Source organism: Myotis yumanensis, unplaced genomic scaffold (assembly GCF_028538775.1).
Source record: "Myotis yumanensis isolate MYYU_CA2020_CCGP unplaced genomic scaffold, mMyoYum1.0.hap1 SCAF_6, whole genome shotgun sequence".
NCBI classification, from domain to species: domain Eukaryota; kingdom Metazoa; phylum Chordata; class Mammalia; order Chiroptera; family Vespertilionidae; genus Myotis; species Myotis yumanensis.
In genome coordinates this window covers 28,698,944-28,726,512 of record NW_027223757.1, presented here as the reverse complement: position 1 = coordinate 28,726,512, position 27,569 = coordinate 28,698,944, and the positions used below count along the sequence as shown (strand labels likewise).

The 27,569-nt window shown below is 39.8% G+C and overlaps 1 protein-coding gene across 6 annotated transcripts in view; it reads right to left on the bottom strand.

Annotated features, from left to right (window-relative positions):
• AIG1 (androgen induced 1) overlaps positions 1–27,569 on the bottom strand; it is a 187,759-nt gene that overhangs the window by 115,902 nt on the left and 44,288 nt on the right. For 5 of the 6 annotated variants that reach the window (XM_070417811.1, XM_070417814.1, XM_070417810.1 and 2 more), the window contains exon 3: positions 4,048–4,149. The exons of the other annotated variant lie outside the window; for it this stretch is intronic. In XM_070417811.1, the coding sequence (XP_070273912.1) occupies positions 4,048–4,149 (102 nt within the window). The remainder of the gene's footprint in view (positions 1–4,047; positions 4,150–27,569) is intronic. 6 annotated transcript variants of the gene reach the window in all.

Genomic DNA, 27,569 nt, shown 5'->3' with positions numbered 1-27,569 from the left:
TGTATGTTTACTCCATGGGCAATGCTGTAAAACTATAATCAGCAGAAGAGAAAGGTTCAGAGTTCTATTTTTGCAACAAGCCAGAACAAAAATTACTGCTTCTCCTTGTCAGAGTGAAGGCAGCCTGTTGGGATATTCTGTTTTCTTACTTATCTTCCTCTACTTCACACGTGCCATTTCCATCCTCTAAAACTGCAAGTGTTTTTCTCATCCTGTAACCACCCAGAACATAGCAGGGTGCTCTGCACAGCATAGGTATTCAACAATACCTGGGCTGGGGGGAGTGCAGACCCTTTCCGCCAGCCCCACATTGCAGCCGTGCAGAACCTTCACACAACTGTCCATGACCATTCTCATTACAATTAAGAAACTGATTTATTTGCTGATATCATCTCTGTTTTTCTTTTGTCTGGTCATCAGTGGACTGAGGATAGAAAGGTGGTAGAAGGATATAAATGTAAACCTGACATTCTTCCAAGTTTCAAAAGCAAATGCACAAACATCTTTATCGTCAACACTAAGTGAATGCCTTGTGGACATCATGTTTTTTTGAATTGCTGGGAATACAAAGATAATTAGGGCTTCCAGGATAGATGGGTTTTTTATTTTGGATACTGAACTGACTCCATTTAAATTTGCTATATTTATATGCTTATATTTTAATTGTAATAAGTTAAAATTCCTTCTTTTTGGTGCTATTTTCATGGAGTCTGGAGATAATTTAGTGGTTACACACCGAGGGTGTATTAGTTTTCTAACTCATCTATTCACCCATTTCCTCTTCTCTTCTGCAAATCTAGGATTACTCCCTGAGAAAAAAGAGGCAGAGAGTGGGAAGGAAGTGATAGAATACCTGCCTTTCGTGATAATCATGTCTAACTTCTGGCAACTTTAGTGCATATCAAAATGAAAACCCTGTGAATTTCAGATTCTGTGAGTCTCCCCTTATGTTCGTTTCTGAATAATTTTGTGCTGGGAAGTTTAAATGCTGTAAATTTAAGAGTGACTTAATAAAGTCTTCTGAAATGGTGACATGATGGGCTTATAAACTGCATCTGAGTTCTGTGGTTCAGGGCTCCGGATCCCTAGAAATTATGTTGAGCCTCTGCAAACAACGAATGTGACCTACAGATAATAAGCACAGGCTGCATTCTCCCTAGGAATCCCTGTAGCTACAAAAATCTAAACAGGCAACAGCAAATAGGCCTCGTGGGCCATAAACCATTTGCAGAAATATCTAGAAGTTACAAATTAAGCTAGTAAAGTATTAAAAACTATGTTTTATAATCCTACCTTGTTAGATATAGTTTCATACAACAAAATAGGAAACATATTATTAGATGAGTAATAAAATAAAGGTAAATCAAAATAAATGACAAATATGAATATAAAATATTTAATATAAGTATAAATATTTTAAAATTTTATTTTCTTGTCTTCATCTCAATAAATTCATGAAATTTGTTGTTATAATGGAAATTTTCACAAAATTTGAGCTCTACTGATAGTATTACTCTAAGCTAAATCTAACATTAATTAAACATGCAATGTAATTATAATCAAGTGTACACAATTTAAATGTTTTCAGCAAAATGTGAAATTAAAAATAAATGTAAATTTTTAATTGAATTATTTTTCTATTTTTTAAATTAAATATTCAAAATGTCTATTAAGATTAAAAACAAGTACAAATTATAATTTCTGATTAAACTTTTAAATAAAATTTTAAAAAGCTAAAAGTATTTACTTAATTTTTTGAAATGTCATAAATCTTATTACACATTTTATAAAAATATAATTATTCATGATTCTAGTATTTAATGTTCATATTTTAATTGTCAATTTAAAATAGCATCATGTTTTAGCCATATTGTATTTAAACTATCATATATACAAATTTAGAGTAATGTAAATTATTTAATATTACAAAATATTCCTCAGCTACCATATGCAACTTAGTTGTTTGTATCTCTAGAAACATGAATTGAAACATGAAAAAAAGCAAAGAAAGGGTCATTTTTCTCTACTAAGACACAAAATTCATTGTAGAAGAGTCTATTGAGCTCATATTATCTGAGGATTTGAAATGCTAATAAATTTATCTTATCCTTTTCCTTAATATTTGTGGACTGAATCCTCCTTGCATTTCTATGTAGTGTGTGCTCCAAGAGTGAGAATTTTAACCCATCCAAGTGAATCAAAGGAAAATGAAGAGACTCAAATTGAAGTTCTAATGGCTGCCTACATGCTCAATAAACCGTTCGTTGGAAACATTAAATAGTGCCAAGATCTGCAAAGGTGGTGATACGTTCTCTGGCCCAAAGGTAATATTGTTCAATTGAGGGATCCAAATAGTCAAGGACTATACTTCTAAGCACATGATATACCAATTGTTCTCAGCTAAGGCCCTTCCAGTATTAGAAACTTTCTGAGCTTAAGTGTCTTCATCTGTAAAAAGATAATACTTCCTCACTCATAGTACCCGTCTGAAAATTAAATGATTTAATCACTATAGAATGCCTGGCATACAGTAAGTTCTCAAAAATAATAGCTATTAGTATTGACTGGCACAGAATTATAGAAACTGGCAATACTGAATTCATTCATCTATCTAACAAATATGTATTGATTCTACAATAAGCCACGAGCTGGGCAGAGTGCTTGGGGATTGAAGGCTGCTGTTTTGCCCTGGGAGTGGAGCATTTTTGTGGGGGAAACAGAAGTGCGAAGTAGAGATATGAAGGTACTGTGCAAGCACCGATGACAGAAGAGCTAACTTGACTTGGGAGAGTGAGGCAAGACGTCTTAGAGATGTTACCTAAACTAGCAGGATGAGCAGTAGTTTCCCAGCAAAGAATGGGAAGAGCATATGGGGCAGAGGATTGCAAAGACATGTAGTCATGAAAGAGCTTTCACAATCAAGAGAAGTAGGAAGTTAAAGAGGGGCAGAGTAACCAAGTCAGGTCCCTTAGGTGGCTAAAGTGAAGCAGTAAGACCGAGCCGATTTCTTGGGAATTAGACTAGAGGTGCCATGTTAATCCTTCAATAGTGTGGCTCTATTGGGCTCAAATAAACTTCTAGTTCTCTGAGACGTGCCACTTTTGACAAAGAGGCTTACAAAAGGATTGATCAAAGCCATTCAGCATAATACTATTTATTTGTTAGTACACACCACGCTTCTTAAAACATACCAAAATTGGGGCAGGGAGCAAACTGTTATTTTGGACCTAAGACACTATATCTAGCTCTTCGCTCCCCTATAATTTCTGTGATGGGTTGCCCTTTTCTCCAGGAGCACCCAGTGACAGTCTAAAAATTGCTGTAACCAAAAAAAATTGCAGGCTTCTTAGTTACTAACAAAATAGTGCTCAATTCCAGAAGCAGAAAGGGAATATTTCTTTGGAGATAATATCTCTTCAAATCTTGTAAAGTAATGTGCAAACCATCCAAAGTATTTGATTTGAAACTTGGGAAGATAACACAACGGTTAAAGCATCAGAAAGAATTAGACCAAGGAGAAGGAAAAGACCTAGCAACCGCAGGCCAATACCCTAGGATGGGCAGACCCTGACAAGGCAGCCACACCCAAGGACACCTCCAATGCCTATCTCCCAGGAAACAGAATAGCCCTGCTGCTCCTCCAGGAGAGATTCTCCAGTACAATAAGCAGTTACGTCCAGAACAATCCCACTGATGTGAGTGGAGGAGGAGCAGAGTGTTAGTAGTTGTGCAGGTGGGAATTGATTCTCAGGCTCCAAGAGTGGATGAGCCTTTCGATGGTGCAAATTCATCCCCGAATAAGCTAGTTGTATTACCTAACACCACTGGTGCCTCTTATAAACTATGGATTCCTTTATGCACAGCTTTAGTAGTGACTCAATTTCATGGGAAGACATTATTTTATTTACACTCAGTATTCTTCTTTGGTTATCAGTGCATTATAACCTTCCAACATTTCACAGCTATTTAGAGAGTCTATGGAAAGCCTAAGTTAGCACTTAATAGATTAAAAAAAATAAAAATTATCATTTGTTTTAGTTGACTCACCATTCCGTGGTTCAGCCACCCTGGGATAAAATTATCAAGCAACTTCGGGTAAATCATCTCTCTGTCATAGGCATAAATGATCCAGAACACCACTACAACAAACTGGAAGGGAAAAGAAATCCTTTATTTCAAATTCACCAATTATCCACAATATACAACTTGTTAATTATCTATTGTTCAAAGAACCCAACAGTATTTGTAATCTATAATGAAAGACAAATCAGTAAACCAGCTAATGACCAGAAAGACAGTTCTAACTTCAGGCCATTAGTGGTAATGGTTGGAGGCCCTCCTCCTTCCCTGATCTCTCAATTGTGTTTTCTCAGGCAGAGGGATCTCTCTGAGGGGGAGAGAAATGATCTGTCTGTTGTCTGCAATAGCTCCCTCCCAGGGCTAATTGGGTTGGTTTGATTCCTCTCAAGAGGGTTTAAAAGTTCACTAGTGGTTTTGGATCCCATTCCCCACTGTACAGAGTTAGCACACATTCAAGAATCTGTAGTGGATGTCCCTTTTCCTTGAACTCATCATGTGGTTTAAATTAATCTTCGCATTCTCAAGTTTCTAGTTCACCACTAACTGCATTAGAATCGCTGCTATAAAATGTCCCAAAGTCACATTGCGAGCAAATGTATTAATTTACTAGTATGTACCCTACGCAGGGGCTTTGGCTGCTCTGAGAAGTAGAGCGTATGGAGGGCAAAGGAAGATTCCTAATTCTCTTGTAAGTTCATCTGGGTTCCAGAGGTGGATTTTGACCCATCAGCAACATAATCATCAAATGAGAGTAGAGTACTCAATTTATTATCATTTTTTCTTCAAACTAATGATGGGAGAATAAGTTCAGGTACAATAAAGAAAAGAATGGCCCAAGGTCTTAACCTTCAGCATAGAATTTAAAAGAAAAAGTGGATGCTTTTGTACATAGTAAATGTAGCATTTGATCCCAGAGGGAGGATTGATCAAAGTCTCGTAGAGTTATATCTTAACCAATAAATACTAGAGAATGATAAAATGCATCATGAATATTCAACAGAAACAATTTATATCTCATTTCTTATGTCATCCATGTCCCCACATTTTATTAATAAAAATAATAAATATTTTGATCCCAATTTTTATAAAACCCCTGGTGGTTATAGCTCAAGGCTAGTAATCAGTTGGGTTCCAAATTTCTATTCCAAGTATCTCAATTACTACATGAATTTACTTGCCTGAAAAATAATCACCCTTAAAACCTAGGATATTATAAACATTTATTCTTTCATAAAACATACTGAATGATAACTGCAATATACAAATGTAGATTATACACATAATCTTAATATAAGTGGGGTTCCAGTTATTTACCTGCTTTTGGATGAACTATTTTCACTCAGTTGGTAAGTGTACAAGATGAAAAAAGAAAAAAAAATCTGTTCTTATCATTAGGATCGTTATATAATTTTTGTAATACATAATTTTTGAATTATCCACAATTTTAGTTTATTCATTCCACTACAGACTTCAAATATAGTAGCTATCAGTGTTACCTGCCCACAGACCTACAAGCTACAGCCTTGCTAACAAAGTGGGGTCCATGGATCAGCAGCACCTGAGAGCTTCTTAGATGTGCAGAATACCACTCCCATCCTGATGTGTTTTGATCCCGCATTTCAATAAGAGCCTGGGGTCATTCATATGCACATAAGAGTTTGAAATGTCCTGCTTTGGAAGGCCCTACTCTAGCCACCTTGAGCCTCCTTCCTTACCATGGAGTGAGGCAATGCCAGGGCTGAGTGGCTTGTCTAGCTGGAACCTGCACCCCTCCTCTTCTAGTCTACATCCCAGGAAACCATGGCCTTGGAATTCCCAGAGACACAAGTATGCCCTGGGGCCTATGTGGGCCTCTGTCCTAGGTTTAACTGCAGGGGTTGATTGTGAAATGTTTCCCTTGACCTGAGGCATTTGTTTCTGTAGGGTGAGGACAAAAGGTTTACATTGGGGTGCACAGAGGCATGACGCCATTTCAATCCTAGATGGAGTCACAGGTGGAAATCCTCTTACTTTTGCCATATAATGAAACCTAATCATGAAAGTGAAATCCCATCCTATTCACTGGCCCCTCCCACACTCAAGGAGAAGGAACTATACTGGCCTCTCAGCAGGAATAGGACGGGGAGTGGAATCTTAGGGTCATTTTAGGATTCTGCTTAACACATGTTCTCTCTCTGTTCTTTCCAAAATTGCTTTGGCTATTTTAAGTCCTTTGCATTTCCTATTAAGTTTTAGAATCTCAGCGTAGTAATTTCTATAAAAAATATCCTGCTAGAGTTCTGATTATCACTATTGAATCAATATATTCAACTTGGGGAGAAATGACATCTTAATAATATTAAGTCTTTAGTCCATGAACATAATTTATATCTCCATTTATTTAGATCTTTAATTTCTCAATGTTTGTAGTCTTCAGTATATATAGATCTTGCACATATTTTGTTAAATCTATCACTAAGCATTTGATTTTTTATGCTATTATAGATAGTATTACATGTCTTTTATATTCTTTGTTGCCAGTATATAGGAATACAAATGATTTTTGTATGTTGACATTTGTTCAATTCACTTAGTAGTTTGAGAATTTTATAAAGTGTTTTAGACTTTTATATGTGCATGATCTGCAAATAAAGACAGTTTTTCTTCTTCCTTTATAAGTTGTATGCCTTTTATTACTTTTTCTTTTCTTATTGTACAACCTACGACCTTCAGCAAAATGTTCATTAGATGTGATTAAGAGTGAGCATGCTTGCCTCCTTCCTTATCTTAGGGAAAGTGTTAAGTCTTTCAACATTTAAATTTGATCTTAGCTGCAGGTTTTTCTTACATGCCTTTTATCAAGTTGAAGAATATCTCATCTTTGTTAATTTATGTCTGTAATGAATGCTGGGTTTTACGATAGCTTTTCTGTGTATTTTAAGGTAATCGTGTAGTTTTTCTCCTTTATTCTGTTAATATGATAAATTACATTGGTTGATTTTTAATGTTAAACCAACTTTTAATTCTTGGTAATTATGTATTATAATTTTTGGATATAATACTGGATTCAACTTGCTGATATTTTGTTAGGATTTGTTTTCCACCTTTATTGATCTACAGTTAGTTTTCTTTTCTCATGCTGTCTTTTTCTAATTTTGGTAACAGGATAATGGTGGCCTCAAAAGATAATTTGGAAAGTGTTCTCTCTACTTTCTAAAGAAACTTTATGCAAGATTGGTATCATTTCTTCCTTATCTATTTGATATGCTTTTCTAGTGGAGATATCTGGACTTGTAGGCTTTCTTGTGGGATTTAATTGTGAATTCAAGTTCTTTAATAGATATAGAGTTTCTAGGTTTTCTATTTTTTTTCTTGAGTTACACTTTGTGGAATGTCTCCATTTCATCTAAGTTTTAGAATTTATAAAGTTGTTCTTAATATTCCACTATGGAAATCAGCAAATACTACAGAGCAGGTATTTTTTCCCCTGAAGAACTGGTTGTTAATCATTACCACCGATGAGAGCCACTTTCTGTTCACCATGAATGATCTTTCAGTGTGCCTACCACATGTAAAGCATTGTGGGCTCAATACTTAATAGCACAATCTAGTCAATTCCATGACCTCTAACATATGCTAAAGGAATTACATGAGTTATTAAAAGTGAAGTGACTTTCAAAAAAGTGTTAGTCACCTTTCTTAGTGTAACACTAGAAGGTCAAGAGGCACAGCTGAGTAATCAACCTTCAAATAATTCCTGAGATATAAACACAGTACAGACTGTAGCTTCTTGGCTTCCCTGCACTGATATCCTCTTGGAAGTATGGTCATCAGCAAACCCAAAATAAGTTTGAGCTTTACTACCAGGGCACAGATAGGAAACAAAAATAGGTGCTCTTGGACAGGCTAGGGATAGTGAAACCTTCCACTGTTGTGAAGAAGCTCCTTCCCTGACCAGGGCCAATGGCCAGCTATTCCTCAGCACACACCTGCTGCTTCTCAGCTGCCAGGACCAGAATACTGTACTTGAACTGAGAGTGAAAGGAGCACTGTCACTTTCCAGTCCTTCAAGTGTCCCAGACAAAAATACCTGTGTCACAGCAAGTCATTGAGGCCTCATTTGAACCCCTGGGACTGTTAGAAGTGAAACCTAAGGAAAACTGGATTCACCCTTTGTCACATTCTGTAAGGAGTCTCTCACATGGAGTCTAATAGAAGCTGAAGCTGATCAACATTAGCCTGCTCTCTAAGAAGAAGCTTTATTGACCAGTGAGGAACTCCTTGGAATTCAGTAAAACATTAGAATGCCAAGGATGCTGCAGAGAATAATGCCACAAAGGAGGCTAAAAGGAAAAGCTACTTATCTATAGATTGGTCTGTAAAGGCCATTTAACATGATCTCAAACATCCACTGTTGAAGGAGGGAAGGAAGGAGAAAAAAGGTAGGGAGAAGTAAATGATTATATCTTTAAAGTCTATAGCTTCAACATGACATGATCCTATGGAATTACTTTCCCCTTTAAAACAAATTTACTAGTACTCAACACTTTACCAAATACTGATTACAAGTGGGCTCTACTTTGCTTCCAAATTTCCTATTCATGTTTTCTTTCCCATCAACTCTTTCCATGATCATATTGTTGCTGAGCAGTAATATTTAGACAAGTTCTCAGTTGTGATTTCTCTTTCCAAACACACAAAGCATGAGAATAAGTTGTGTTCTGGATGTTAGCTGGCTGTTTCAGGTGGCCCCATGCAGGGTGAATGTCTCATTTTATCATGACCCCTATTTACTCACTTTCAAAATCTAGGAGATCCTGATTCAGAAAGTGGTCTCCTCCTGGCTGATTTCCCTCAGCCATACCCTCAAATTCAGAATGAATAGTGAAGCCTAGGGCCTTCTGATACTAGTATTGTAGTATCTTTTGTTCCAGAGTACAACTGATTTCTAGTGCTCATTCCTAGAAGTGTGACATGTAATTCCTCTACTTGCAATTATGAGGCTGTAACAAACATTATACTCTTTATGCTGTGCATTCTGCTCAAATTATCTTAAAACCCATATCTCCATTTTTTGCAGTGGTTCTCAACCTTCCTAATGCCGTGACCCTTTAATACAGTTCCTCATGTTGTGGTGACCCCCAATTTCATTGTTACAAATTGAATATAATTAAAGCATAGTGATTAATCACAAAAATTATACGTAATTATATATGTGTTTTCTGGTGGTCTTAGGCGACCCCTGTGAAAGGGTCGCGACCCACAGGTTGAGAACCACTGATTTAGAGAGGTTTTTAAAGCACATGTTGATGTTATGCCTTTTTCAACTATCATCTTTTTGGTAGAATTTATCATTTACCCATATTTATATACATTTAGGTCCTTAATTATCTCTCCTGACTGAATAAGTAATGTGGGAATAAAAACCCAACTCCTATAAGTACCCATGTGATTTAGTGCTTGCCTTTCCAACCTAAGCTTCTACCATATTCATTCTTGCTCCATAAGCTCCAATTGGCAATTTGTTCTTATAACTCATTAAGCTCTTTCCTGCCTCAGGACCATAGGATTTCCTATTCTTTATGCCAGGAATGCTCTCCCCCCGTTTTCACATGGCTGGATTCTCTGTTCCTTCAGGTCTACCTTAAACATCACCTCTTCATGGAAGCCTTGCTAGTGACTCCTCTGCTTCATTATTTTCTATCAGAGACCCCGATTTTTAAAAAATAGGCTCTTGTTGTTGTTGTCCAATTGTTCATTGCCTGGCTCTTTTATGAGAAAGTGAAGTCTCAGAGAATAATAATTTGTCTGTCTTCTTCATTGCTATTTGCCCACTGCCGGGCATAGAATATGTTTATGATAAAAATGTGCTGGAAAAAAAATGAGTAAAGGTGCAATGCTGCTTCTCATCTGTGTCAGACCCCACATCTTCCATAGGAACAGGCACTCTTTTACACCTTCAATTTTCTTCCTATTGACCGCAAATGTATCTTTTATGTTCTCTCTACATTGTTGTCGTCCTGTCAGTGAGGAAGATATGCCCTTCTTTCTAAGGTTATTGTTCTAGCCCACCCCTTCTCTGATCTTCTACAAGTTAGCTCCTCCTTCACTTGTTTAAGTCTTCCATCATCCTACAATAATCCTTCTTTGGACTTCTAGACCAAGATGGAAGACTAAAGGCTTTCTTTCTAGAAATCAACCAAGAATAAGGATAATGAGAAACAGAAATGAAACCAATGGAAGTAAGAAGCACCCATAACCCAAACATCACTCTTTTAAAAAAGTCTGCCAAGTATTGGAAAATTGAACCAGGGCAGAGGAAGACTCTGATATAAGAAACAGGATACAAGAGCTCTCTGGTTGAGCAAGAAGAACAGAGAGATCATTCTGGTGGCACACTCTAAGGGACAGGAAATGACCCTTGCCGGGAACAGGTGGTCTGAGATGCATGAGAGCACTGGGGAAATGTTCTGAGCACTGCTTGGCTTCAGGTGTCATAAGTGATAATGTTAAAAGTGTCATCCCTTCAAGAAGCAGGATGTGGATAAGTTAAGGCAAGCAAGAAAGGATCTATGGTAACCAGCATGAATGCTCAGCCTTGAGCTCACCTGTCACCATACAAAAGGGTTACGATGAAAATAAGTCAAGGGAACAGAAATAATAGAGTCCAGAAAGAAGCCATTGTCCAGGGGAGGGTAGTGGTGGAAGAAAATGGCTCAGAATTCAAACTGCCCTAGCTCGATTCCTTACCCTGTTTCCCATCCTATCCTTTCACAAAGAGCTGGCTCAAGACAAACAGACCAATTTAAGGATGAGCAATCATAAGTAAAAGGATAGCATGGAATGTATTCACAGATACCATACACACATACACACAAAAGAGAGAGAAAGTGGAATATGACCACTCAAAAAGGCAACTGAACAATACAAACCAGAAAAATTATGTCAGGATAAAGATAATTTATGTTCAAATAATTATCTGTTAATGAATAGAGGTCAAAGTAGAAAAATTGAGACAAAGAAGAGAAGATAGCCCAAGCCGGTTTGGCTCATTGGATAGAGCGTCAGCCTGCGGACCTATGGGTCCCAGGTTCGATTCCGGCCAAGGGTACATGCCTGGGTTGCGGGCTTGATCCCCAGTAGGGAGTGTGTTGGAGGCAGCCGATCAATGACTCTCTCTCATCATTGATGTTTCTCTCTCTCCTTCTCCCCTCCTCTCTGAAATCAATAAAGAAATATATTTTAAAAAAAGAAGAGAAGATAAAGCAAAAGAAGACACTGAAAGTGAATGAACAGATCTTAAAAATTAATAAAATATAAAAAATAAAACTACATGAAACTGAAAGTCACCTTATAAACAATGAAAGGGAAAACTATCTTTGGTAAAGACAGCTGGGGTTTAGCTTTCTGCAGTACAGCAGACCAGATACACTGAGAAACCTTCCTGCTGAGAAACACTGGGTGCTAAATAAATCATGGCAAATATACTTTCAAATGTATTCTGAGCACACTAGAAAGGAAGGGAAATCACTAGGAGCCAAAATACACACCACACACACACACACTACAAAAAAAAAAAGGACAGGGAAAAAATCAGAACAGTAGCAAGGTCAGAAACTGGGATTGCTCTGGACATAAACGCTAGTACCATTATCTGAGCACTCTGTGCATTGTGGGCAAGGAGATGGATGACTAAAGCCTTGGGTCTTGCAAGTTGGTGCAGCAGGCACTGAACCTGAGGGGCCCACAGAGAGGCCATTCCTTCAGTGAAAAGATAGGCTAGAGAAAGCACCCTTCATCAAGTTAAATAAATTACTTTCTATTTCTAATTGTGAAAATTGTTTTAATAAAAAAGGTTTCATTTTATTGAATTTTATTCTACATTGAGACCATTGTTTTCCCTCCTTTATCTTTGTATCATGAAAACTAAGCTGTGGTAATTTAGCAAGGTCAGAGAATACATTTTATACATATATCAAATAACTGTAGTGGATACTGAAGTGCTTCCCCCAGATCCCCTCTTCAGGACCCATATATCCATTCCTCAACCACTGGGAATATTGGTGGTTGGCCACGGTCAGCTTCATCCTTCACTGGTAATTTCCCTCAGCTTAGGGAACTGCCTTGCCTAAGGTCATGCTTCTTCTCCAAGACCAGTCCAAACCCAATCACTGACTGATGTAAGGATACAAAGACCAAACACCTTTGCTTCAACTTAGGGCAACTCGAAAGGGTCATTCCAGCTCTAGGGTTCCCAGGATGCCTCACTTACAACTGGCACTGTGGGTCATCTTCTCTCCTTACCCAGAGCTGTCTTCCTCACTTCCTAACAGGTGTATCTCCCAAGAACCCCTCTTTCTGCATTGACTCTCCATCTTAGAGCCTGTTCAAGTGGCACCCAATTAAGATAATGGCATTCATGGTAAAAACACAACAGATATTGCTAAACATGAGAACATTTGTGGTAAGTAAACTACCATAAAGAAATGTATAAAGAGCAAATATTCTTTGCAGTATCACCCTGTTAAGATAGTCATTGTCAAAAGGACAAGTGTATCATTTAAGATATTTTTCCATTCATGTAAAATGCATTCCATACATTATTTTACAAAGTCAGAGCAGTAATTTAATTTAAAAATATTTTAAGGACATACCCCATTTTTTCTTAGGTGTTTCATGGTACCCCACTATATGATTATGTGCCATAATTTACTTAAGCACTCACTAATAGATATGTACAGTCACTCCAATTATTGCAATTTCCAATAATCCTGAAATGGTATGTTATGTAAAGGGTTTTTTTGTATGATATGAGTGCTTCAGAGGAAAAAATTACTAGAAGTGAACCTCCTGGATCTGAGGCGACCATTGCACGTTGAGCTAGCTTTCACAAAGTTCCACGCCATACTGTCCCTGTCCTTGACTACTGAGATAGCCACTGGCTTCAGTTTTGTTGTTTTAATTCTACCTATGCCTTTTCTTGGCTTCAGAATTACCTTATTAAAACTTTTAACAACTTCACAGTTTAAAACTTTCAATGCCACCTCTCCCCTTTGCTTGCAGAATAAAATAAAGTTTTTGTACAGCAAATGAAACCATCAACAAACTGTAAAGACAACTCACTGAGTGGGAGAACATATTTTGTAATGATACATCTGATAAGGGGTTAATATTCATAATTTATAAAGAAATTATACAACTCAACACTAAAAAAAATTTTTTAAATGGCAAAAAAGACCTGAATAGACACTTCTCCAAAGAGGACATACAGATGGCCAATAGACACATGAAAAGGTGTTCAATGTCACTAATCATCAGAGAAATTCATATTAAAACCACAATAAGCTATCACCTGACACCTGTCAGAATGGCTATCATCAATAAATCCACAAACAGTAAGTGTTGGCAAGGATGTGGAGAAAAAGGAATATCTCATCTATTATTAATTTGTGCACTGTTGGTGGGAATGCACATTGATACAGCCAGTGTGGAGAACAGAATGGAGTTTCCTCAAAAAATTAAAAATAGAACTGCCTTATGACCCAGCAATTCCACTTCTGGGAATATATCTGAAGAATCCAGAAACATCAATTTGAAGAAATATATGCACCCCTATTGCAGTGTTATTTACAACTAGTGGCCCGGTGCATGAAATTCGTGCATGGGAGGAGGGTGTCCCTCAGCCCAGCCTGCACTCTCTCCAATCTCGGACCCTTTTGGGGATGTCGACTGCTGGTTTAGGCCTGATCCCAGGATGTCCAACTGCCGGGATCGGGCCTAACCCGGCAGTTGGACATCCCTTTCACAATCCTGGACCACTGTCTCCTAACCACTCACCTGCGTGCCTGCCTGATTGCCCCTAACTGCTTCAGCCTGCCAGCCTGATCGCCCCCTAACAGCTCCCCTGCCGGCCTGATTGACGCCTAACTACTCCCCTGCCGGCCTAATCATCCCCAACTGCCCTCCCCTGCTGGCCCGATCACCCCAAAGGCTTTTGTTAGTATAGATATGACCCTTCACAGAAAATTTCACTAACCCTGCTTTACAATAAGGGATTGACGATTGAATCATTGGGGCCAGGCACCAAGATTTCCTTTCTTTGAATAGTGGAGGGAATAATTACCTTGTCTTTAAGTTGCCCTGAACATCAAATGAGATAATGACTTAGAAAAGCATAAAAACACCATATAAAGACAACTGTCTTATCATATACTGAAAAGACAATAAAGTGGTAAAATGAAAAACACTATTTTTATTCTCCCCCTTCTTTCCTTTACAGCCTTTATTTAAACTTTGAAATTTAGAAAAATTTCACTCCTATTTTCATTTCTTTACATTCAATATTATTTTGTATTAGTTTCAGGTTTATTAGTTACAGAATAGTGGTTAGACAACCATATACTTTACAAAGTGTTCCCTGATATTTCCAGTACCCACCTGGCTTCATACCGTCATTACAACACTGTTGACTCTATTCCCTATTTAAGTGACAATAGGTTTACAGGTTCCTTCCAACCTTTCTTTTGTGTTGCCCGCCCTTCCTTTTCTTTCTCATGTCTTCCCTCATTTTCTTTATATAGGATTTCGATCGGCCCTCAAAGCTCAGTGAAGGCACTGGGACACGCTTTACACATTTTACAGACCAGGAAACTGAGGCCAATTCCAGTTGGCTATGGAACTGGACTTCTCACGCAGGATCGCTCACAGCCAGCTCTCCGCCTTTCCTAAGGGACAGCCGCAGGGCAAACAGAACAAACCTCCCCGTGAGGCTTCCAAGCCTCATTCTCAAGCACCTCTTCATCATGGATGCTCCACATTCTTTCCTCTCCCCCGCCCCACCCCCATTCTTTACTGCCCCCCCTTCTGGGGAGCAGGTGGTAGGCTTGCACTCACTGTGCAGGTGTGCACCCCCATGGGGTGGGCGAGAACTGGGGGCGGGGCAGGCGCAGGCTTGTTTTTGGGCCAAGGCGGGAGCAGGAGTCCTGGCCTCTCAAGTGTGCAGGCCTCCGGTGAGGCCCGGTCAGCGCTGGGAGCTTCACCAAACTGCCGCATTGGGGTAACCAGCAGTGGGGCGCTCCTCCACTGAGGTGGCGCCCCCCTCCACCCCCGCCTCAGGGCTGCGAGTCTGTGCCCCTCCGCCTGGGCGTCCTTCCACGCCTGCAGTCATCCCTGCAGTCATCGCCTCTTGTTTCCTGCCTATTGGGGCCAGTACAGAACCTCACTCTCGGCAGGCGAGGCAGATCCCCGCCCGCCAGCACCCTGCCCAGGCCTGAGCCCCGTCCAGTGCACCCCACCTTGGTGCCGCTCTGTGCCCCTTGGGCCGCCCGCCTCCTGGCCAGCCGCTTCCCTGAAGCCATGGCACTTACCCAGGATCGCCCATCAGGCGGAGGCCTGTCCGCGCGCCTGCAGACCCCATGGCCGCGGCTCCTGGCAGGGGCTTTGCCAAAGGTTCCTCTACCTTCAAGCTCTCTCCTCAGACCCCGGGGAGCTTGGCTCCCGCGGCCTAGCCCTTCCCTGGCTCCCTGCAGTCCCGCTCTACTCAGCTCTCCTGCCGCCCACCTGTCAGGAAGCTGCCAGGAGCCTTGCTGCGTGCAGTGTGGTTCTGGGGCAGGGGCTGGGGTGTGGGGAGCAGCTCCAGGAAAGTTTAGTAAACCCCAGGCCCCCCAGTCCCTCCTTGAGCAGAGCCCAGGGCAGGCTGGGGGACTGGGTCCAAACACTGCAGCTGCGGAGGCCCCGCCCGCCCAGGGCGCACACAGGGGTCCCAGCTGGGGGAGTGGTTTAGGTGGCTGTTTGAGCCGCCAAGCCCCCCGCCACTCAGGCCCGCACACTGGGGTCCTGGCTGGCGTTGGGGCTTAGGTGCCACACGGGCCGGATGACAGCTCCAGCTGACCCTCCCTGCCTGCAGTATGCAAATTAGCCGCCATCTTGGCTGGCCGTTAATTTGCATATCGCCCTGATTAGCCAATGGGAAGGGTAGCGGTTGTACGCTAATTACCATGTTTCTCTTTTATTAGATAGGATAGCCAAATAGATTAGGAAGCAGCCCAAGTGCCCATCAGTAGATGAGTGGTTAAAAGAGCTGTGGTAGATTTACACAATGGAATACTACTTGGCTTTAAAAAAGAAGGGAATCTTATCTTTTGAGACAGCATGGATTGTGCTAAGTGAAATATGCTTAGAGAAAGACAAGTACCATATGATTTCACTTATATGTGGAATCTAATGAACAAAATAAACAAACAAAATAGAAACATACTCATAGATACAGAGAACAGACTAACAGTTGTCAGAAGGGAGGGGAGTTGGGGGGAGCTGGGTGAAAAAGGTGAAGGTATTAAGGGAAAAAAAACTGAGACATAGACAACAGTGTGGTAATTACCAGAGGGAAAGGAGGTGGGGGAGGTAGAAGAAGGTAAAGGGGGGGATAAATAATGATGGAGGAAAACTTGACTTTGGGTAGTGAACACACAATACAATATACAGATGATGGATTATAGCACTGTACACCTGAAATCTATATAATTTTATTAACCAATATCACCCCAATGAATTGAATAAAATAAAATAAGACAGCCAATCTGAAAAATAAAATAAAATATACAATGATATCATGTTAATTAAAATAAATTAAAATATTCAATGATATCATGTTAATTGAAATAAATTAAAATAAAAATGAATGGGGGGTGGAAAAGTCCCCTTGTGATCTGGCCCCAAATTCTCTGTCCCTTTCCAGCTTCTTCCAGGAACCCAATCCCCAGACTCCGTGTAGTTTCCCAAACTTACCACACATTTCCAAGTATCCATTCCTTTGGGCTTTTTATAACTACAGCTTGAAATTCATTACTTTTTTCCTCAATATCTAAGCTCTATCAAGTGTTACTTTTGTTGTGCAATCCTATCCCTCCAATTCTTAGTCAGAAGTAATTACTTTTTCCCTGCCCCCGATGCGGCCTTCTGCTTATAACACTAGTCCATTTAACTCTGGCTCTTCTATGCCCTTTAACTTGCTGGCCCCTCTAAGCTGGCAGAAGGCTCCTTCTATCTGCAAGGACCCCTCGCATGCTGCTCTCTTTGTCTGGAATGCCTCTCACCACACCTCCCAGTTCATCCTTAGCATAGAGATGGGATAAGAAATGTCACAACCTCTAAGAAGCCTGCTCTGAGTTGCCCCTTTTCCTGGCATGTGCTGTCATAGCACATTATGCTTATTCTTTATACTACTGAACATACTTTTGATTAAATAATTGACTATGCAAATACTAGGTTCTCTTCCCAGTGGAATGCAAACTCCATGAGAACAAGAACCAGTCTATTTCCTTGCCATTGCATTGTCACATCTCTCTTGGTGCTTTATATTTTTACTAGGGGCCCAGTACAAGAATTCGTGTACCGTGAAAGGAACTGTGGGTGGTGGGCACAGGGGCGGGTCTTGGCCTATCCTCTGCGCGCCCGCCCAGCCCCTCCCACCACAAACCCCTGATCCCCTGTCAGCTGGCAGCCCTGCTCCTGCTGCTGGAGCAACTGGGGCTGGCGCCAGCAGCGGGTGCGAGTGGTGGCTCCTGCCCCGATTGCCCCACAGGAGCAGGGGGAGGTGGAGAAGCCCTCAGGGGCGATAGGGGCCAGCAGCCGCTGCTCGCACCCACTGATGACACCGAGAGATCAGGACCAGAGCCGGGCGCTGACAGCGGGTGTGAGTGGCGGCTCTGGAGCTGGCAGCAGGTGCGAGCACCAGGTGGGACCGCAGCACGCAGGAGCAAAGAATTTTCAGTAACCACAGAGCAGCAGTTCTCAACCTGTGGGTCGCGACCCCTTTGGGGGTCGAACAACCCTTTCACAGGGGTCGCCTAAGACCATCGGAAAACACATATATAATTACATATTGTTTTTGTGATTAATCACTATGCTTTAATTATGTTCAATTTGTAACAATGAAATTGGGGGTCACCACAACATGAGGAACTGTATTAAAGGGTCGCGGCATTAGGAAGGTTGGGAACCACTGCACTAGAGGCTCGCCCTGATGACAGCTACCAGCGCCCCGCTTTGGTCTGGCACTCCTGTTCACCTGCTCCACCATCCTGTTGCAGCCGATGCCCGTCATGTTCCTCGCACACCCCCTGGTGGTAAGCGCACGTCATAGTGACCAGTTGTTTACTTGTTTGGTTGTTCTGCCATTCGGTCTATTTGCACATTAGGTCATATATATATACACACATATATATATTTCTGAACTCTTTATTTTGAAATAATTGAAAACTCACAAGAACTTGAATAAATACAGAGAGTTCCTGTGTATCCTTCATTCAGCTTGTCCCATGACAACATCTTATGCAAGCATGATAGATTTTTAAAATCAGAAAACTGATGTTGGTACAATACTCTTAACTAAACTATAGCCCTATTCAGATTTCACCAGTTTTTACATGCACTCTTTTTCTGCAGGGTATGTTGTACTATGGAATTTTACTGCATGTATACATTTGTGTAACCACTACCATGTTCGGGATTCAGAAAGCTTCCATCACCACAAAGAAACTCCCTAACGCTTTCCTTTAGAGTCACATCCTCCCTGCAACCTCATCCCTGGCAATCTGGAATCTGTTCTCCATCACTGTACTTTGTCATTTTGAGAACATCATATATTTGTTATCTTTCCCAGTGCTTTAGGAAGACTGCATTACATCTCCACTATGTTTGGGTCAGAGGTTTCACAAGCAAGATCTTATTTGAAAATCACAACTACCTTGAGGCAGCTATTACTACTATCTTTCCATTTTTATAGACAAAAAAATCCTTATATTTAGAGAATTTTAATAACTTCTCCAAAGTTAAAAGTGAATAAATGGCCAACCAGAATGTAAGGCCAGACAGTGGGACCGCAGAACCAATACTTTTAACCTCTATAAATATAATTTGCATGTACATACTTCTGAAAGAACCAATAATTGAATGAATGAAAAATTAAACACCGAAGACTATTTCATTTCTGGGTCCTCTAGAAAGGCCTGCGCATAGCGGGAATTCAATGAACGTGTGGTGAGTAAAATGCTTGGTTAATCATCCTAGAAAAACCAAAAGAAAAAGGAAGGTCATATATGGAGAAAAATCACCAGTCTGGTCCCCTGGATTGAACATGACATACAAAAGCCATAGGAACAGCATGGAACACAGAGCAAGTTAGGGGAATCATTCTTGTCTTTGCTGTAATAAGTACATTAGTGGAATTTCAAACATCTTTGCAAGGATTATTTGGCCAGGTACATCGTCCCTCTGGAAAATTCATGTCCACAGGATAGAGAAGCAGTACTGACCTAGAATATTTGCTGGTCTTAACTGATATTTGGATCTTGTCTTATACCTTGGAGCCATGTTCCCTTCCTTACTCAAATTTTAGTTACTGGGCTCCTGTCTTAGTCTCATATCATTTTGGGGACATGAGTGTTTCCTGAAAATACAAGCTTGTGGGGGAATTTTTCTTTTATCCTTTTTAAATATATGTTTTCATTGATTTTTAGAGAAAGAGGAAGGGAGATATAAACATGGATGGAAGAGAAACATCATTGTTCGGTTGCCTCTTGCACACCCCTACCAAGGACTGAGCAATCTGGGCATGTGCCCTGACTTGGAATCAAACCAGCAACCTCTTGGTTCATGGGTTGACACTCAACCACTGAGCCACACCAGCTCGGCTCTTTTCTCTTTTTAGTGTTTACTTTTGAAAATACAAGGAAAAAATGTATACACCTACACATATATGTCTATAAGTTCATATGCGTGTATGTGTATGTATATATATCCTCTTCTTAGATATATAGAATATCATACTATATAACCTTGTTTGGTTGTTTCAGAATATATCCAGAAAAAATAAATCATCTTTTAAAATAAACCACTATGTAACAAAAAGTCAAAATAAAGTGACAAAAAGTCAAAATAAAGTGAGAGTGAGAATCCAGGGAGGTAAGCACAGGGGCCTGCTTCCCTTCAGGGGTATCCGTCATACCACAGTGACCCTGTGCTTGTCTTATGATGCTCTGTGGGATTCAGGAGACAGGAGATAGAGTGCACATAAAGCTAGTCCCCAGAGGGTCCCGCCTACAGAGTAAGGGTGAATGAGAAATGACCGTGGGCAGAGACGAGGACAGTGAGGAAACATCCTTCTGGAACTTGAGCTCTGTATTGAGAGGAAAAAATTATCCTGAATATTCATGACCATAAGATAGTCATCAGAACCATAAGATAACCACCGTGTGGGCTTGTGGCCTGATATGTGCTTTCAGGTGTAGTGGTCTGAAACGCGTGTTTTTTTTAAAGCACACACTGTGCATATGAAAACTGGTCACCGTTTAGGCCAAAAAAGGCAAGTTTCAAGGAAATTTCAGAGTATCAGTATCTGACTTATCATAGACTCTGAACAAAATGCAATCAAATTTGAAATCAGTGATAGAATAAATAAAAATCCTATACATTTGGAAATCTGAAAATATAAGAACTCCTTCTGGGACTCGGGATGGCGTGACCACGCGTACCCGTGGAATGTCAGAACCCGCATCCTGTAACCTTTAGAGTGAGTGTTTGCAGTGGGCCAGCATCACACCGCACCAATCGATGCTGACATCCAACACGCTATTCTCTGTGACGTGAGGCCATTTTTAGGGCAAACTGAAGGAAGCTCACATTCTTTGACTGCTTGTCATGTGCCAGATACTGTTCTATATACTCTCTGTCTTTCACTGCCCTTCAACATAACTCAGATACGTCAGTTTTTGTGAGCCCTCTCTTTACATTAGGAAACCAAGATTTTGAGAGCTTATAAAATGAAGTGGTGGATTCATTAGGAACTGGTAGATCCAAAATTGGAACCCAGGTATGTCTGTCTCCACAGCTTGTGCCTTTGACTACACCGTGTTTCTTTCAGCCTCACCCAGGTGAGATCACACCTCAAGGTGGTCACCTTAGCATTCTCATCACTAACCATACTTTTATAGGTCAAAGTTAGGTCCATTTAAATTCAATTCCACTCCAAAATAATTAAGCAAGGCTTCTTCCATTCTCAAGTGACAACAAATAAAATAAATAAGCATATCCATAGTCAATCACACAAGACTATATTTATTATGTTACAGAACCACTGACAATCCATTAGCATTGGTAGAAGTTTCCTTTTAGAAAACTATTTGGACTTCTGTCATCATAAAATCACTGAGTAATCAAACTCTTGCTGTCTCTCTCTCTCTTTTCTTAATAAAAGGGGACGATAGTCTAGTTTATTAGGATTATATTAAAATGAGTATCCACAGGGCAGCTATAAGCACATAGGAGAGACATCCAGCTAATTGCAACTTGAATTTAAAGTTGCCACCTGAGAATAAAATTAGGAAAAACCTCATTTAATCGAGTCTAATAAAATTTAAGTAACTAAGTAGAGCATCTGTTGTAGAAGCTCCTGATGCTAGGTGGCTCTGTGTCAATGACTTCCTACATTTGGTACCTTGGATGTAGAATCGGAACAGCTTGACCAGAGTACTACTGTAATAGTGGAAGCAGAAGCCTGATCGAATGAATCGCAGCCTGCAAGAAGGATATGTCAACAGGAGAAAAGTGATGGTCACAGCGGGCAGTAGCTTACAGGTATAGAATAGCAGAATGTGCCCTCAGCTTTGTCCAGAGAACAGGGTGCCCTGGCCACCCAAGGCAGCATTCTGGTTTACTCAGCAAGTCAATCCCTCGCGTGCAAAAGGAGGCATCAGACTATAGTAATTTGATGATTTAACACAAATATCATCCAATTACTGCCTTGATTTCTAGTTCTTCCAGAAGTCTCTTGGCTACTCTTTGTCTTCCTCAAAGTTGTTTGCCTCTAAGGAGAGCTTATGCAGACGCCAACCTTCCTGATGATCTTTTTGTCATTATAAGTTGCTAGAACTATCTTTCTGAGTTCAACTTTAGTTAGCATGAATTCATTTACTGAGAGAAGAAGTACCTCAAAATAGAATGAAAAAATGGAGGGTCTGGATTTTTGGTGTCTGGATTAGGCTATGACAATTGAATACTATCTCAGGACACTGGGACACCCACAAATGGCCACCTCACTGCCTCTCAATTGCTATGGAGAGGAATCGAACCATGGCCTCCTGGTTCATATGTCGGTGCTCAACCATTGAGCCATGCTGGCTGGGCTAAAGGGACATCTTGAAGGGAAACTTTTTGGAAAGTTGCGTTGGGCTGGCAGGGCTGCTTGTGAAGTGTGGCTGCGCACGCTCCTTCCCCTCACTGCCTCCCATCTCCCCTCCTTGTCCTTCACCTTCCCACGGGTGTCTTGTCTCTGGACACATCTCCCAGAGTCAGAATTATGCCTTAACTCTTCTCCTATATGAAAAGGCATGATGAATGAAAGGCCTATCCAGGACTGGCTCTTTGTGATAAAATAAACAAATCGTCAGCATGGCAATTGCACAGGCACAGCTAACAGTTGATAAATGTTGTGTAGGTGGAGAGTCCACTAGCTCCTTCCTTGGGGGAAATGTTCCTTTTGATATTGGCTGATATAACACAGGACACTTTGATCCAGCTAAACAGGTAAGAGTTACCTCAAAACACCCACAGGAAATGTAGTAATTTCAGGACACCTACACACCAAATCATGGTTTCCTTTCTTTTCTTTTCTTTTTTTCTTTTTTTTTTTTACAAAGAAGTAGAAGAAGGAGGGGGTGGGGGAGATAAGAGAGAGACAGAGATAGCTACATAGAGAGACAGAGAGAGGTAAGGAGGGAGATAGATAGGCAGAGAAGGAAGAAGAAAAGTGAATAGTATTTATTTTTCCTTTTCTATTTTTTAAACAACAACTAATAATGCATCTTGTTCCTGGTCCCCCAAATAAAAGCATACAAAAGATCCTGATTTAGGGGTCATATTTTTGAGAATAGGAATCACATGTCTATTTTATAATAGGCCTCACATTATTTATGTCACTGAAGATCAATTCTACCTTTTCTTGATCACATATTTCATAGTATTTCATTTATGGATATAAATATGGAAGGCAGCTATCTTCATTTTCTGAGATTCCTTTGTGGCCTTTCGCCCAGAGAGAATGGGAAGTCTGTAAAATGATACACAGGGCAAGATAATTCTCTACAATTTCCAGGGAACTATGAAAGGAAGATTTTACTCATTGAACCCGGTTGTCTGCATATCTGAGTTGGTGGTCTAAAAGCAAGGCCACCTCTGACAAATTTCATATGTTCATAAACTTGAAATAAACCATTTGGTCAGTTGTGTAACATATCTGACTTTCTTAGAGAAGAACTTCTTTAAATGTCAGAATTAGATAGTTATTCATGATAATACTGATAAAATGCACAAAAATGGTATTGGCAGAGAGTAAGTGGGAAACTGTCTTTTATGGTTAGGATAGAAGAACATATCTATATTAGTCTCATAGTTTTACTATATCTATTTTTTCATATTAACATAGATAAACTATGTTACTTAAAATCCTATTAGTTTTAACTTACTTTTTATTTCATTGTTATTCTCAAAACTTGTTACTTGAAACAAATTTCTTGAAACGCCTGGTTTTGTCTTGGGATCAATGTGCCAACCCAAAAGGATGATTCATAATTCGTTTAAGCCCCCGTGGTAACCTCATCCCCTTCTGCTTCCACTTGCTTCCTCAGTGTCCCCTGCTGCTTATTCTAGCCAAGTAACAGTTCTCACCAGGAGACCCATGGGAGAGTCTGCTGGCAAGGATTCTAGGAAAGATTCATTTGCCTGATGAAGAGACAAACACTGGGGGAGAGCAATCTAAGAGCTTCTTCTTCCTGCCTTTAACATGGTCGTGAAGGATGTGAAGTTTGGTATTTATCAACCCTTCTGAGACTGTAGGTGGAATGCCTAAGGACAAAAAGCCAACACTCTAGAGATAGGAAAGTGGAAAATGACTAAGTCTCAAGTGATAATACTGAGCAATATCACTCTGAAACTACCTGCTTACAGGCTTCTTGTTTTGTGAGATATTAAATATCTTTATTGCTTGAGTCACGGTTGATTGGATATTCACTCAGCAAATACTGAATTATTTAAACATTGCTCCTGATGCTTGCGCTGCAGCACCATATCAAATATACAACCTCCCTTGCCTCACAGGCAATGTACCAAGTCAGAGGAGACATACACTATAGAAACAAAAGATTGGCATGTCATGTGCCAGGGAATGACAATATTATGGAGAGTATAAAGCAAGGCAAGGGGATAGAGGATAATGGAGGATAATTTATATAGGTTGCTCATGGAGGCTTTTCTGAGGGCTAATCATTTGAGCAGAGACTTGAAAGAAATGAAAGAGTGAGCCAGGTGGCTATCTGGGGAGACTGTTATTTATAGGCAAAAGCACCATTAACTTACATCTCCAATAAGTTTTTATTCATGCTTCAAAATAGAGCTCAAATATCATCATTTCTGGGATGTCTTCCAGGACCTCCCACTCACTAAAATGAATCCCTTCCTCTCGTGGGCTCCTCTATACCTTAACAGGTATTATTATGGTCATCAGGCCCTCTTTTAATTTACTGGTTGACAAAGCTTATAAAGTCACCTTCTCTGGACTGTGAGACTCTAGAAGGACAAGATCAATCCTAGTCACTACTATTTTTGCTCCTAGCATGCAGTACTTGCTACCTAATAGACTTCTCTCCTTAGACTGTTCTGGATATAAATGTGAGGTTTTCACTGTAGTGTGATTAATAATGGGCACCTATAATAAAATTTTGTTGAAGGGAGATTATGTTTTGTGCTGAAGAAATTTGTCTTGCAAGCACTGGGAAAGCTGACTACTCTGAGATAGCATGTAAAAACTAAGCAGGTCACCTAGGCAAGCAATCTTTGGTTTTCACTTAGGAGAGAAAAATATATAAGATGGCTGAGAAGCAACCTGGTTCCCTATCAGGTACATCTGTCTGCCTATAGATTCTGAACGAATCCTCATCTGTAAACCTTCCTCTTAGGCAACTCTCACACTCATTTCAGTGCAGAGGAAAGCATATTGTTGGCTCAACTCTAAATGAACTGGGGTTTGCCATAAAATACAACCTAGCAGATACTGTATTTTTAACATCAAAGGTGAATAGAAAGAAAAAAGGGTATGTGAAGAAACTGAAAACATCAGCGAAGGCTTAAAGAAAATGAAAAAAAAAAAATGATTATAGGCACCTGTGTGAAAATATAATAGAGGATCAGCGGATATTAAGTGTATTTTTGTTTGTTTGTTAATCCTCACTTAAGGATATATTTTCCATTGATCCTTAGAGAGAGTGGAAAGGAGGTAGGGAGTTAGGGGGAGAAAGATAGAGAAAGAGAGAAAGAGAGAGAGAGAGAGAGAGAGAGAGAGAGAGAGAGAGGCGTTGATGTGAGAGAGTCACATTGGTTGGTTGCCTCCCCAGGTAAGCGCTCTTGACTGGGAATCGAACCCACGACCGTTCTGTGAATAGGCCAGCACTCTAACCATTGAACAAACCAGCCAGGGCTATTAAGTGTATTTTTAAATTAAATCCAGAGTTTGCAGAATAAAGTAAACAATCTACTTTTTAAAAATTTCACCCTCAATAGCAAAACAGGAGGAAAGGCATTTGCTTTTATTTATAATCTCAAATAGAATCAAATTCCCTTCCCTGTGTGTTATGTTGACAGACATTAATATTAATAATTAATATTTTTAATATGTTTTCTTTCCATTTAAATAAAACTCTTTTAAAATCAGAAATAAAATAATGTCTTTTAAATTGTAGGGGTATAATGATAAAACCTACAGCCAACATCATACTCAATGGGCAAAAACTAAACTCATTTCCCCTAAGAACGGGAACAAGACAGGGATGCCCACTTTCACCACTCCTATTCGCTATAGTACTGGAAGTGCTAGCCATAGGAATCAGACAAGAAGAAGAAATAAAAGGCATCCAAATTGAAAACGAAGAAGTAAAACTGTCCTTATTCACAGATGACATGCTACTATACATAGTAAACCCCAAAGGCTCCATCAAAAAACTACTAGACCTAATAAATGAATTCGGCAATGTAGCAGGATACAAAATTAACACCCAGAAATCTATGGCCTTTTTATACCAATAATGAATTCACAGAAAGAGAAACGAAAAAAAAAATCCCATTTACCATTGCACCAAAAAAATTAAGATACCTAGGAATAAACTTAACTAAGGACGTAAAAGACCTGTACTCAGAAAACTATAGGATATTGAAAAAAGGGATAGAGGAAGACATAAACAAATGGAAGAACATACCATGTTCATGGATTGGTAGAATCAACATCATTTAAATGTCCATACTACCCAAAGCAATCTACAGATTCAATGCAATCCCCATTAAAATACCAATGGCATATTTCAAAGATCTAGAACAAACTCTCCAAAAATTCATCTGGAATAAAAAAAGATCCCAAATAGCCACAGCAATCCTGAGAAAGAACAAAGTTGGAGGGATCACAATACCAGATATCAAGCCACTGTTCTCAAAACTGCCTGGTACTAGCACAAAAACAGACATATAGACCAATGGAACAGAACAGAGAACCCAGAAATCGACCCAAGCCATTATGCTCAATTAATATTTGACAAAGAAGGCAAGAGCATACAATGGAGTCAAGACAGTCTCTTCAATAAATGGTGCTGGGAAATTTGGTCAGATACATGGAAAAAAATGAAACTAGATCACCAACTTACACCATACACAAAAACAAAATCAAAATGGATAAAGGACTTAAATGTAAGACGGGAAACCATAAAAATCCTACAAGATTCCATAGGTAGCAAAATAGCAGACATATATCATAGCAATATCTTTAACAACACAGCTCCTAGGGCAATGGAGACTAAGGAGAAAATAAACAAATGGGACTACATCAAAATAAAAAGCTTCTGCACAGCAAAAGTGATCATCAACAAAACAACAAGAAAGCCCACTGCATGGGAGAACATATTTGCGAGTGATATTTCAGATAAGGGTTTAATCTCCAAAATTTACAAAAAACTCATAGAAATTAACAAAAGGAAGATAAACAATCCAATCAAGAAATATTTTAAAAAGATAATTCCTAGATACATTTTCTTTGAGTTTTCATTTGAGGTTTCAAATTCTATTTTTCATATTTCCTAAGGAAGCGGGTACCATACATACAGTTTCCATCACAAAAATAAAAATAAGTTTTAAAGGATTGTAGAATAGATCAGTACATATAAAGTATTCACTACGTCTTTAGAAGAACATGATTTTAACACCAGAAATGGTTTAGAAAGACCAGATTTCTAAAAAGTTCATCCTGGTACATGCTGGTTTGTTCCTTATGCATTAGATGCTCTCGCAGGTTAGAACATATCCAAACTTCCAGGACCATCCTGGACCCCCTTCCTCTTTGTTAAGGGAGGGGCATCCTCCCATTGCTACCATGAGAGGGTCAAGGTTAGTTTAGCAGCGGCCAGCATCTGGTCTAGAGC